This window comes from Corythoichthys intestinalis, chromosome 5, assembly GCF_030265065.1.
Source record: "Corythoichthys intestinalis isolate RoL2023-P3 chromosome 5, ASM3026506v1, whole genome shotgun sequence".
Lineage (NCBI taxonomy): Eukaryota > Metazoa > Chordata > Actinopteri > Syngnathiformes > Syngnathidae > Corythoichthys > Corythoichthys intestinalis.
The window spans coordinates 19,464,447-19,478,616 of NC_080399.1; the positions used below are offsets into that span (position 1 = coordinate 19,464,447).

The following is a 14,170-nucleotide window of genomic DNA, read 5'->3' on the forward strand; positions in this document are numbered from 1 at the left end:
GAATACGGTAGAACTTCAAATCTCTCCGTCTATCTTCTCTGTTACTGCAACCAACCGCCACACACGCCTTCACCATTTTGATTATTAATGTTAACGAGCAGAAAAACACGCCGTAATAGGAGGCATGTACGTAGTGTAATGTGTAAACGCGACGAGCTGACACACAATATGGCGGCTCCAGTCAGGGGGGCGGAGTTGTGACGTCATGTGATTGGGGTCTATACACAGGCGGCAGTCTAGTCCACCAATTGGATGACGCGCTGGCACACCGGGTGCACCAATAAGAACCTCGCGTTGATGTGTCAATCACGGTGCCGCCGCCAGACCCCGGAGACGCTACAATATCCTGACAGAATAACCAACGACGTCATGCATTAAGAGAGACAATAGCTAATTAATATGCTCACTCGCCACCCTGTGGTCTGGGGTGTGAATTGCAACCTGTCAAAATGACGGACGGACTTCAGTTTTTTCCGTCACCGTTTTAAAAAACCGGTCAACGACGGAAAATATTCGGTTAACGCGACCACTGAATGGAGCGCAAATTGCCACAGAAAAGAGCTCTAGTTTCAGTTATATATACTCTAGAAAGACAACATATTATGCTTTAGTCTTCCATACTGCGGTGATATATCACGATACTTTGTATGCCAACTGGTTATCGATATGCTCCCACAAAGGAATCTGTATATCATTTTAAAATTATCACTGTTCAAAAAAACTGAACCAACGGGTTGCTAGCAAATTTTAACACACTGTTAACAAACTGTCCATGTTAACTCCTTTGCTGTCATGGTAGACCAGTGTTTTTCAACCTTTTTTGAGTCACGGCACTTTTTACATTGGAAATAATCTCGTGGCACACCACAAACCAAAAACGTTTCAAAATTACTTTCCATACAGTCTACTTAATTATAAAATAAATTTTCAGAATTTATACTTGCTCACTGTGAAACTTGAGCCTGTTTAGATGAACACAAAGCTGATATCCTGGCAGGAATCTTCAACAGCTCTCCGACTCTCTCTGTTTTTATAGCAGTTAGGCTTGAAAAGCTCAGAATTATCAGACAAGGGGGACTTTAGCAATGTCTTTAACCACATCAGCACCGAGCATCTTGCTAACAATGGCTTTGAAGGTAGGTAGTATTAATGTCTCTGCCACAGTGTAGGACTTTTTGGATTTAGCAACAAGGTAACTGGCTTTGAGGCCTTTCTCATTTACCTTTGTAGTTTTTCTCAAAAAACTTGCCTGCTTTCGCAAAGGTGAACAAAATAGTCCATCAACTTGTTTTGAAGCGACAAATGTTTCGTTTGGAGATGACATTTAATCCTGCTTGACACCATGGTGCTGTTGGATAACGTTCAAGAACTGCTCGGATTTCTAGCCATCAGCCACCTTGCTGTCCTCGACAATGTGTTGGAATAAAACACGGGGAGGATTGACGGTCGTCACATACGGATAAAATGGAAAGCACACTCGTGTATATCGACACTTGACGACTCTAATCCAATGATGTACAGTAGACGTCCACATTTTTGCAGACAGCAAGGTGGCTGATGGCTAGAAATTATTGCTGTCAAATTTATCGCGTTAACGGGCAGTAATTAATCACGTTAAAATATTTGAAGCATTTGACGCATGTGCGGAATGACCCGCTCATGCATTGCCTCAAAAAGATTACAATGACGTTTTTTTGCACATTGAGAGCTAAGAGGCAGAGAAAGGCGAGTCGACACAGGCGTAAGTATTAACTATTAGTTACTGGCATAAGCTTCGGCAACTCCTTCACAACAAACATAAGTATCATTTAGTGAAAGCACAACAAAAATAATATTCCAGTCTCTCAAAAAAAATAATGTTCACAAAAAGAAAAGCGCTTCAATCTGTATTAATGAGGCCCTATTCTCACACAGTTAAACAACAATGCAAAGTGAACTGGCATTCCCAATCAAAATAGCTATGCAAAATACACATAAAACTTACTCAGACTTTGGTCAAAATCTATTCAAACATTTCATTTAGCTCAACAAAGACACTGGATGGCAATATTTAGTCACAATATACAAACTATCAGAGGTCTCGTACGTTGTGAAGCCAACACTCAAATGAATGTAAGGTACATTGAACCCTATGACCCTATAAACTATGGCATAAGTCGAGGGGCAAAATGCACTCGATGGCTAGATCTCTAATTAATTTAAAACTCACCATTGACACCTTGTGGTGTATTTCAATCACTACCTTACGTAGTTAAAGACACTGGAAGAACAGCAGGGATTTTTTGATTGGAAATTTTACAAATTTACAGAAAAATATGGAATATTTTAGAATGGTTTGAATTGCAATTAATTACGATTAATTAATTTTTAAGCTGTGATTAACTCAATCAAAAATTTTAATCGTTTGACAGCCCTACTTGAAATACGAACAGTTCTTGGAAAGTGACACGAGCAATACCTCGCTCATCTGCACACGACCGAGAACTTTCTACTTACCACACTGTCCTTTGTACGGCAACTCTACCCGACGACGTTAAAAAAAAAGAAAAAAAAGACATTGGATAATTTCTCGCAGCAAACCTGACAATTCTCACACTAGTGTGCACCAGTTGAAAAACACTGTGGTAGACGTCCAATCCATTTGAAGTGGAAGAGTAACAGCAAATGGACGAAGGTTCATTAACTGCTAAACTAATTAACTTAAAACTAATAAACTAATTGTTGGGACGGTCTATGTTATTTTTAACTCATTGGCTGCCAATGACGGCGGATTGGATGTGTACTACTGATACTTTAGTGGTAAAATAATTTAGATTCACAACAGAAGGCTGAAAAAGCTTGCTTTTCTGTTTATGGTATCTTAGATTGATTCCCTGACCCATGTAGCGATAATTGTTGGCTCGCCATATCACAAATCCTATTGTATCATAAGGTACCCAGAAGTACCCATGTCTCCCTTCCAAATCGAACCATAGCACCAGAGCCAGGAAAATATATTTTGCTATATTTGCCTACACAGTACTTATCATTAGAGACCGATCGACTGAGTCCGATCACGTCATTTTCAAAGTATCGGAATCGGCAAAAAAAATATCGGCCATGCCTTTTTTAAATATATACAGTATATATCTTAATGAAATCGTTTTCTAATTGTATTTTACGTTCCAGACATAATATGTTACACTCATCCAGTCTTTAATTTAGGCTTAAGGTAGGGTTATCAAAACTATCCCGATAACGACGGCAATTAATTTATTAAAAATGTGTCACGTTAAAATATTTAACGCAATTAATATATGCACTGAACGACCCTCTCACTCATTGTCGCGCTTAATCTGTAATGACGCCAGTTTACCTATATAGAGTGAAAAGGCAGCGCTAATCGAGTAGAGTGAATTTCGGCAGCCTTTGGAGCCTTCCTTCGATCGTCTATAACCTTGCAATCCCTCTCCCTATGATTAGAAATATCATGGGTAGCAATGTGGGGATGCAAGGTGGCAATTGATATTTGTCTTAACACCTCAAGTTCCAAAGCCAAGAAGATGTATCCATTGGTAGCACGACGCACAGTCATGGTTTTACTTCCCATCATGGATCCACTTCCCATCATGCATTGGGGCATGACTGCAGTATCATTTACTGAAAGCTCAACAAATACACTAGATGGCAATATTTAGTCACAATAGACAAAGTCACAAGTCTTTCTATCTGTGGATCCCTCTCACAGAATGAATGTTAATAATGTAAATGCCATCTTGAGGATTTATTGTCATAATAAACAAATACAGTACTTATGTACTGTATGTTGAATGTATATATTCGTCCGAGTTTTATTCATTTTTTTCTTAATGCATTGCCAAAATGTATATGATCGGGAAAAATTATCGGGAATGATTGGAATTGAATCGGGAGCAAAAAAAAGCAATCGGATCGGGACATATCGGGATCGGCAGACACTCAAACTAAAACGATCGGGATCGGATCGGGAGCAAAAAAACATGATCGGAACAACCCTAGTTATCATATGTTGTGCTCTGACCCTCAAAGTGGCGCAGTATGGCCAAGAAAAAGCATGAGGAAGATGAGTTCAGCTTCGCCAGAGAACTGAGGGACCGGGAAAAGAGACTCCAAGCGCTAGAGGAGCAATTGGAGCAGAGAGCCAGGTCTGACTGCTTATTGATCACCAATTGCTAAATGATTGATGACTTTCATCAGACAGGATTAATTTCCACCCATTTTCACAGCTCTTGTGTTAGTTCATCCCAAAAATATTGATGTTCATTCTTGTAAAAAGATTTCTGCAACCGCAGGAAGGAGCTGATCGCCCAGTACAGCCACCTCTCAGAAGAAGCGGCACGTAAGGAGCGACGAGCCTTGTGGAGGGCGCAGAGGATGAGACTCAACGAGGCTCGATTGCAATTTTTCGCGCTCAACCAGCAACAGTTACGGGTGTGTTACGTGAGGTTGTTTGAATACCAAGTGCAAGGTTGTATTAGCAACCAAATGCTATGCGACTTTTTACCAGGACATATTGAAGAAGTATCCTTTGGGTCAAGAGAGACCTCCAGCTTCACCAACTTGGGACTTGCTCGCACCGGTATGAAATTATCATTAAAAACCTAAATAACAAAAGTGTGCACCCTGCAGCAGGAACCTCTAGTTCCTCGCGAGACTGGTGAAAGTGAATCATTTTCAAATCTGTTAAAAAATTGAAATCCATTTTCTTTTAACAGGAAATTCCCACCGAGCAGTGTCTGAAAATGAAAACAGAGGCGCCTCAAGAATCCGAACCGTCTCAGACAATGGACATGAATGCCTTCATCTCTGGCGATTCGCGTGTGGGGTCACCAGACCCTGACTATACCCAGCATTTGGATGCAGCCCTGCGGGAAATCGGCTCAGACATTCCTGAGGCCTGTCCCACTGCACAGCTTATAGACTATGATTTCAGCGCCCTCTTCAGTCCGCTTAAAGGAATCGCTGGGCGGCAATCGCCAGCCCGCCTCAGGCCTCCTTGTAGTTCTACTCTTCTGCAGCCAGATGTGATCCACAACCATCCCTCCTTTTCCCACTTTCCCGTAGGGGAGAACGTGCCTCTGATCCACAACAGCCTCCCCGCGGCTAGTCCCTTTGGCATTGTTACCAAATCTAACATCTCCCTAGAACAGTACGTTCCGGAGATTCCTCAAAACGAATCCAAAGCTAATGGGCCGACTTCTCAGGATGTTATGCGACTAGGACAAGGTGACAGTTACTTAAATGTGGAGCAAAGCCAGGTTCCGGAATTACAGGAAGATGTGGCTAAGAAAGATGAAGAGCATCCTTTACTACAAGAAAAACTTGGCATTCTTTGTAATTGTAAAGAGGTTTGTTCTTCAAAGGCATATTCAAACCTGAGTACCCCTCAAACTTTGCACACTCCTATGTCACATCCCTCAGATTCACACATCAAGATTGGCGAGCACGTCTCGGACATCGAAACCCCTAACCCTTCCCCGAACGTCCACGGGCACTCCTCGCATTCTCACATCAAAGTTGGAGAAAATGTGTCAGACTTTGTGCAGTCACTTCCTGTCCGAAACCTCCACGGTCACGCCTCGGACTCCAACATGAAAATTGGAGAAAATGTCTCGGATGTTGTCTCTTCACTTCCCTCTCCTGGCCTCTACGGTCACGCCTCCGACGCCCACATCAAAGTGGGCGAACACGTTTCGGACGTTTTTTCTCCGCTGCCCGTGCCGAGCATCCACGGGCACTCATCGGATGCTAACATCAAAGTGGGCGAGTTTGTCTCGGACGTGTCCGAAGCTAAGCCTCGATGGAGCAAGTACGGCCACGCCTCCGACTCTACTCTTCAGATAGGCTGCGTGATTTCAGGCGAGGTACCGAGTTCAGCACCCCTAAGAGGTGCTCACGGCCACATCTCCAATTCCAACTTGGGTGTCGGCTGCGTGGTCACCCAGAGCAACCCCCATCCATCCCCGTTGCCCGGCAGTCAATACGGACACTCCTCGGACTCAGCTTTGGGGGTTGGTTGCGTGGTGTTGGACGCGATACCACACGTACAGCTAGATAGCGGGAAAGGATGTGAAGTGGCTGAACAAAACCAGGATGTAAAAGGTAAGGTCTTTACATACATTAAATGATACTTTGCTTCCATTGATGGTCTAAAAATGAGCTGTTTTTAAACTGATCACACAGTAACTTTGGCGTATTACCAGTTACAACACCAAAACTAAGGAAACACATCAACAACCTCCCTACTGTTCTAATAACTTTCATGTTAACTTATTGCCTGACATTGATCAATACTTCTAGTGTTGCACTACGAGTACCAGAATTGTACCTCCTTAATATCAAAATAGTAAGATTAATTTAATTAGAAAATACAATAATGCCACTTCTGGCATATTTGAGTGTTACAATCACCGATAAGTGAATTTTTCAGTGAATAGTTGAGTTTCAACAGAAAAGAACACAAACATAGTTGAATGTTTTACGAGAAAGCCACAAATGTTCAGTGAAAAATACAGTATTCACGTAGGGGTGTAACGGTACACAAAAATCTCGTTCCGTACGTACCTCGGTTGTGAGGTCACGGTTCGGTTCATTTTCGGTACAGTAAGAAAACAAAATGCAAAATATAAATGTGCTAGTTGTTTATTACACACCTTTGTGCTTTCAGCAGTAGGAACATTAGCCTATACAAAGCTAGAATTCTGCTCAAAAAGTAGCGGGTATTTAAAGATAATTTGCCTTTCAGACCCCGCGTATTGGTCAGCTTTCTTTCTGAAAGAAAGAAGAAAAAAGAAGTCCTGTGCTAAAGAGAAAAGCAATCACAATGGCAAAGATTTTAACATGTATTTTACAAATGAAATGCCTCAATGGATCATTTTTCTGTCTCATGAACGGTTTTCGAAAGCTTCATTGGTGGATTTTCTCAAGTTAAAGCGCCACACAGAAATTGATCAATTTAATTGTGTAAGCAGGATCTGTGTATTATTCTTATTATTTAATTACAGGTGTTTTAGCTCATTTCAATTTATTTTATTTAAATGGGCTATTATTTATTTTATTATGTGTTTATATTTTACAAATGTGATGTGGTATTCATTTATATTGTATATTTTATGTTGTATAACTTTAGTTCCTATGTGAATATTAGTTCCTACTTGTTTTGTTGTGGTAGGTGGGTTTTGTATTGAACACGGGGGCCGTGTTGGTTATTATTATAGCAGAGAAGACAGCAGTAAATCAACAAAGACAAGTCAACTGTGCCCCGATCTACCACTCAAGAGATCTGATGGACTCAAACAGTGGGTTACGATTGCATATTAGTTTGAAAATCGACCGGATCCACCTAATTTTTACACGAGTGACTTCCGGTCTGCCCGATCCTAGCTACCGGTAGTAGCATTGACGCAGGAGGGTCGCGTCTCGCGTCAAATAAAAACTCTGCCGGTCTTTTCGCGTGCGTCGTGTTGAGCCGCTTTTGGGACACGTCTAACACGCGGCCGCACTGCGACTGGTGTACATCGGCTGATTGACTTTAACGCCCGCGTTTCTGCTGCGCCATTGACGTTTCTGGGTTATACTGTCCTACCGTGTTGGTCCTCATTATACTAGAGAAGACTGAGTAAATATAATCTACACAAAGAAACTATAGCCCGATCGACTCACAGCCTCGAAAAGTAAAGGTTACATTACGTCAGAAACTCGTTCGGTACGCCTCCGTTCCGAACCGAGCACCACGTACCGAAACGGTTCAATACAAATACAGGTATCGTTACACCCTTAGTATTCAGTATGACAGTATCTAGAAAATTATTAAAATATTTTAAAAAATAAATTAGAGTAAATCATAAAATTAAAATTTTTTATAAATTTCTTATTTTTTGATCGAACAATAACTACTGCTAGCCCTCTCAGTCATAATGGATCGGACGTCTATCGCTGTCAATGGAGGTGGAACATGATTGCTTTTTGCCAGCCATCCCAGTTCAAATGGATTGGATTTCTGTCACTGTCAGTGGCCGTGAATGAGTTAAAGGGCAGATGAAGAGCTTTTCAGATTTTGGTGTCATTTTACGAATATAAACTTTGAACGAGTTCGTCGAAACAACCATGTCACTTGTAATGTGTAACTGCGAGGGTAGTTTGCGTTTTTTTAAGTTTTTTATTACTCCGTCAATACTGCATTCCCAAACCCAGAAGTGTTACATAACTTCCCGAACGTAGCATAAGACTGTCCACAGGGAGCATAGCATCATTGCTAACGATGGGAAAGGCCCCCAGGAAAGTCAGATGACGACGATTTACTCGGCATAGCAGACGTTGGTGATGATGCCGGTTGGCAGCTCAACACTTCACGAAAGGAAGAGTGGTAGGGCGCAGAGGATGGGACTCAGCGAGTTACAACGTGATTTCTCTCTGAACCTTTCTTTTCCTAGTCATTCTGTGATATAATCATCATTAATTGCAAAAACAGACGAGTAGTTACTGTATATAGATGTAGTAATAAATGTATCAAATTGACATGAATAGACAACCTGTCAGCTGTCTTATGACAGGCAAGCAACAAAACAAAACAAAACAAAAAAAAAAAACAGGTCACACTTCAACGAACAGGCAGTTGGTTTTCCCCTCCTATATCAACAGAATTGCATCAAATTTTAGAATTGGAAAAGCCAGCAAGGGTCTACTTGCACCTTTGAAAAACCAAGGTTGTATCCTCCTAGGCTTTCAAAGCTGTCGTCACTAAAATGTTGAAAGCAAAGACTCTATCAAGGAGCCGGGGATACCCACCCATAGAGTCTCGAGCCTTTGTGTGAGCAATTCATCGCTACATATTGAGATGGCATGATGAATCTTGCGAGTAAAACCCAGAAAATGTTTGCAGTATATGGCGAGCATAGCTTGGTGCTATACTTTCGTATTGGAGTGCTGGCGAGGTCTTCGGGAAAAGATGTCATCAGGTAGCGGCCAGCAGCGAGGCACATCCCTTGTTGCCAAGGTGTTGCTCTGGCAGTAACGCAAAAACTACGCGGTCAATTAAAAAAAATGTTTTGATAATTTGAGTTTTGAGACAGCGAATGATGCATTCAATACAATTTACCCGAATAAAACGCTCATGAATGGAAGTTTTCACCTGCCCTTTAAAGGGTATTACAACACCTGGGGAAATGCTAATATTCCATCATTTATACATAAACGCATGCCTTTTGGATTCCTTTCATGCCACTTCGTGTAATTACACACATCGCAACACCAAGAAAATGATAGAAATTTGGATCGATTGTGAAGCTAAAAGGATCCACCCCCGAGATCCCAGAAATCTAGCATATTGTGTGCGTGACGTCACTACAAGGAAACAACCGGCTCAGTGCTTAGTACTGAATGGCGGCGATGATTGCGGACAATTTTGTTTCTAGTTGCAGCGACGAATCCGACGTAACGAACATTCTTCTAATGGTGACAAGGAGAGTTATGAACCTTTCTTTGGTGTTTTGGGTTATCAATTTAAGCCCAAACGAAAGCCGATGCAGCCTAATGAAAGGATCATTGAGGTAAGCAATCATACTATGCACCACCGGCAACAGATCGTGTGAGAAACACTGAATGGTTTGTTTTGCATTTCTTTTTGTGAAGCTGATACACTGTGACCGCAAAATAAAGTAATGTATAAAATAATTATCATTTATTGTGCGATCATAGGTTTTCGCTCTGCCAACAGACACAAATATGAATGGGATTAGAGGATTTGTTTTATATATTTTACGAGCAATCATTTATACATGTGTCCAGTCCTATATCCAATGCGTGATGTTTTTTTATTATAAAAGAGTACTCACTCTGGCCATTTCAATCTTGGCTGCTCCGCTCCTTTGGTTAGCCTGGGGTGGACTCATCAGAGCCAGTCATCGTCCTCTTTCTTGATATCTTGGGACATTTAGGTGGCTGCGCGTGTATGGTGGGCACCGCATCTGCTTTCAGCAGCAATTTCTTAGCAAAACCTGATTTCATTTGTCCATAGTTCGAATAGCTTTCAGGTGTAAAAGGCGCATCACACAAAACCGTGCCGGAGGCCAGGACTGCAAAATTAGCCCTCTTAGCACGGACGAACTTTACTCATTGTTTGCGTAGTCCAGCTCTTTTTCTCGCGTTCGGGAACTGATGGGTACTACATTGCGACAAATGGCTATTTGTACACCACATAGCATGACAGGTTTGAACCATTTTAGCGATTTTTTGATAAAACACGAACGCAACTCTCTCGTCGATAAACAACAATGGCACCTGCCTCGACCTTTTTTTTCCTTGTTGTGAGGTCTCCGCCCCATTCTGCTGTTTCCGGAATACTTTCGGTAATGTTCGTAATTTTCGATCTATTTTGGACAATTGCTCATGAATGTGATTTATTTTTTGTTAACTTTATTAATATTTGTTATTTTGCCACATAACGGTTCTATTAATATCTCACAGCCCCTTAGTATTATAATACCCTTTAAGAAGCACTGATTTAACTAATGTACACTGTCAACAGCTGGTGAGGCAGAGACGCATGAGCAGCAGGCGGAGGCCAGCAGATTTGTATTATCACCTGGAGAGAAGTCGGAACAATATCTCGAGGCTTTGTCTGCTCAGTACCAAGTGGAACACTATGAAGACTGTTACAGCCTCATGGGTCAGTCACTATTGTATTTTTGTATGCTTAAACATGGACAAAGTTTACTATTACTTTCCAATAAAATGTTACCAATTTCTCTCATAGCGTCGTCCCCTGAATGTCAGCTGCTCAAACACGTGACCCGTGGTCCCCTAGCGCAGTCCGCCCTGCGCCACGCACCCGACGACTCATCCGTGCACCTCAGCGAGATGGTCTCCCTGCCGGTTCTGATCAAACACTCGGTCACCGCCCCGCTCATCACGCAGTGAGTAGGAAAGACACACGCGTGGCTACCTCGGGGGATGTGGGACATTATCATTATCTTCCATCTTTTGAGGTTTTTTTTTTTTTTTTTTTTTTTTTGCTTACGATGCAGTTGAGAAGGCGTGGTAACGTGTCCCTGTTCCTGGTTGAAGCTTTTATCTCTCAAAGTTAGAAGCCACATTTGCAATTCCTTTTTGGAAATGTTTCTGACCTTGCACTTTTCAAGTCATTTACTTGCACAATCTAATGAGATCCCATACTAGACTAACTACAGGGAACCTCCACTACTTGTGGAGTGTAGGCAAAAAGTAATGGATGAACTCGATTTTGTATAGATGGTGGCAACGCAATTCTTTTTTCTTAATGAAGCTCCTCAGGCTGCTTCCTCAAAATGTCTTGCTTATACAATGCCTCGATATTGCAGCGTAACTTCAATTTTGTTGGATATTGGGTGTCCAAACGTTTGAACCACTTTCACAGAAATCAAATGATGCAAAGGCCAACTTGAAATTCACAGTTTTGTGGCAAAAGGTGGATTTTTCAGATGAATCTTCCCTTGAATTACACCACAGTCACCACAAATATTGCAGGAGACCTACTGGAGCCCGCATGGCCCGAGATTCACTCAGAAAACAGTGAAGTTTGGTGGTGGCAAAATCATGGTCTGGGGTTACATCCAGGATGGGGGTGTGCGAGAGATCTGCAGGGTGGAAGGCAACATAAATAGTCTGAAATATCAACAAATCTTAGCTGCCTCTTACATTCCTAACCATAAAAAGGGACAAATTCTGCAGCAGGATGGTGCTGCATCGGATACTTCAACCTCTACCTCAAAGTTCCTCAAGGCAAAGAAGATCAAGATCCTCCAGGACTGGCCAGCCCAGTCACCAGACATGAACACGATGAAAGAGGAAGCATGGAAGACGAAACCCAAGAATGTTGATGAACTATGGGAGGCATGCCAGACTTTGCTTTCTTTGCTGTTCCTGATGACTTCATCAATAAATTGTTTGAATCCTTGCCGAACCACATGGATGCAGTACTTGAAGCTCATGTAAGTCGTACAAAATATTAAATTTGGATCTCACAGAACCACTACTTAATTCACTTATGTTATGTAACATATTTTTGTATTTGAAGTACATTTTTTGTTCAACTTTCACACTACTTTCTGTAGGCGACATACAGTGCCCTCCATTATTATTGGATTTATAATAATTATGTGTTTTTTGGCTTCTAATATTTTTCTTTCTTTCTAAATAATATGGGACCTTAATGGAAAAAAAGAGAAAAATCCAACCTTCAATATAAGTGCATTTATTCAGTGGGGAAAAAATCTCACATAAAGAAATAATTATTTGACATCAAATAATGTGTGTCACAATTATTAGCACCCCTGGTGTTAATACTTTGTACAACCCCCTTTTGCCAACAAAACAGCACCTAATCTTCTCCTATAATGTTTCACAAGATGGGAAAAGACAGAAAGAGGGATCTTCAGCCATTCCTCTTTGCAGAATCTCTCTAAATCATCCAGAGACCTGGGTCCTCTCCTCTGTACTCTCCTCTTCAGCTCACCCCACAGGTTTTCAATGGGGTTGAGGTCTGGGGACTGAGATGGCCATGGGAGGAGCTTGATTTTGTGTAGATTTGGCCATATGTTTAGGGTCATTGTCTTGCTGAAAGACCCAGTGAGGACCCATCTTCAGCTTTCGGGCAGAGGGCAACAGATTTTGATTTAAAATGTCCTGGTATTTTAAAGCATTCATGATGCCATGCACCCTAACAAGATTCCCAGAGCCTTTGGAAGCGAAACAGCCCCACAGCATCACTGACCCACCCCCAGTGCTTAGGCACTGCTTAAGTGACTAGCGCCATCTGGTGTTGAAGCAAAGAAATGCAAAAGAATGTAGGCTTAACTCAAGCTTCTTCAATTAAATTTTCTAATTTGCTGCAGGCTAATTTAAAAAAAAAAAAAAAAAAAAAACGGGCCATAGTCTGGACCCTCCTGGTCCAAATGAAGCTCCTCAACTTCAACATCGTTCCGTGGCAGAAAGATGCCACAGTGTGGTCAACTCAAGTTTGCACTGAAATGTCGCTGTCATTGCACTGCTAATGCCATAACATTGTCACATGCATGTGACTAAATAATATATTCCCAGACACATGTCTCAATCTGGGTAGTGCATAATACAGGTACTGAATATGCAATATTTGCAGTTACAGTGGGCATTGGCAGTGTATCAAATACTTGTTCTCCCCACTGTACATTATAACATTTTTGGACTTGTTGCATCAATATCTATGCACAAACGGTCATTTGCACTATTATATCAAGTCAGTCATCTGTCTTCTAGCCTGTTATATTACCATTATATTGCCACTTGCTGCTGGTCACTTAGTCCACCTGTATTTTTATATTCGCCTTATTATACTTTTGCTTTTGTTTTATGTGGTGCATGTTATGGCAAATAGGAATGCAGCTATCGATTAATTTAATCGATCAACTAGATAGTTCGAATAATCGAGTAATCGGATTAGGAACATTTAATGTGTTGCAGAATCAATTTTAGGTTATGTAAAACAAAGTCTTGCTAAGATTGCACTTTCAAAAGAGCATTAAATGCGAATAAAAAATAAAATTCCCGAGTTTTTTTTAAACGATGCTGGATTGCACTTTCATTACACAAGAGCAATAAATTTAAAAATGAATTAAAATACGTGAGCATAGCCTCAAACGATATAAAAACATTATTGAATTAGGACAACAAAAGGACTATTGGTTAACTTGCATAGCAAAAGTCCGCTAGCTTAAATGCTACAAAATGCTAACTTTTTTTTAAACAATGCTCTTAACAAATCGTTCACATTTTCCCACAAAAAATGGCCAAATATACCTATAAACTAAAGTACGAATGCATTTAAAAAAAAAAAAAAAAAAAAAAAAAAAGCTCAAACAAAAACCTACCTTTTATTAGCCTTAACAGGGAGCAGCCACATTCAGCAATGTTAAATGAGTTGTGTCATATTCACTGTTGCCACTAGAGGGCAGTGTATCCACCCAAATAATGACTAAATGCAAACACTTTCAAAACAAACCATTACAAGGCCAGTCTAATTAAACGAATACTCGAAGCTGCAAAATTTGATTCAAAGCTTTTTTCTAATCGAATTACTCGAGTTAATCGATTAATCGTTGCAGCACTAATGGCGAAGCTTTGAAATTCTGTACGATAACAA

General features: G+C 41.0%; 1 protein-coding gene across 2 annotated transcripts in view; it reads left to right on the plus strand.

The window, feature by feature from the left end:
- Positions 1 to 14,170, plus strand: part of tubgcp6 (tubulin gamma complex component 6) — a 66,244-nt gene that overhangs the window by 39,193 nt on the left and 12,881 nt on the right. For both annotated transcript variants that reach the window (XM_057836748.1, XM_057836749.1), the window contains exons 14-19: positions 4,048 to 4,163; positions 4,311 to 4,449; positions 4,526 to 4,597; positions 4,734 to 6,120; positions 10,544 to 10,684; positions 10,772 to 10,931. In XM_057836748.1, the coding sequence (XP_057692731.1) occupies positions 4,048 to 4,163; positions 4,311 to 4,449; positions 4,526 to 4,597; positions 4,734 to 6,120; positions 10,544 to 10,684; positions 10,772 to 10,931 (2,015 nt within the window). The remainder of the gene's footprint in view (positions 1 to 4,047; positions 4,164 to 4,310; positions 4,450 to 4,525; positions 4,598 to 4,733; positions 6,121 to 10,543; positions 10,685 to 10,771; positions 10,932 to 14,170) is intronic.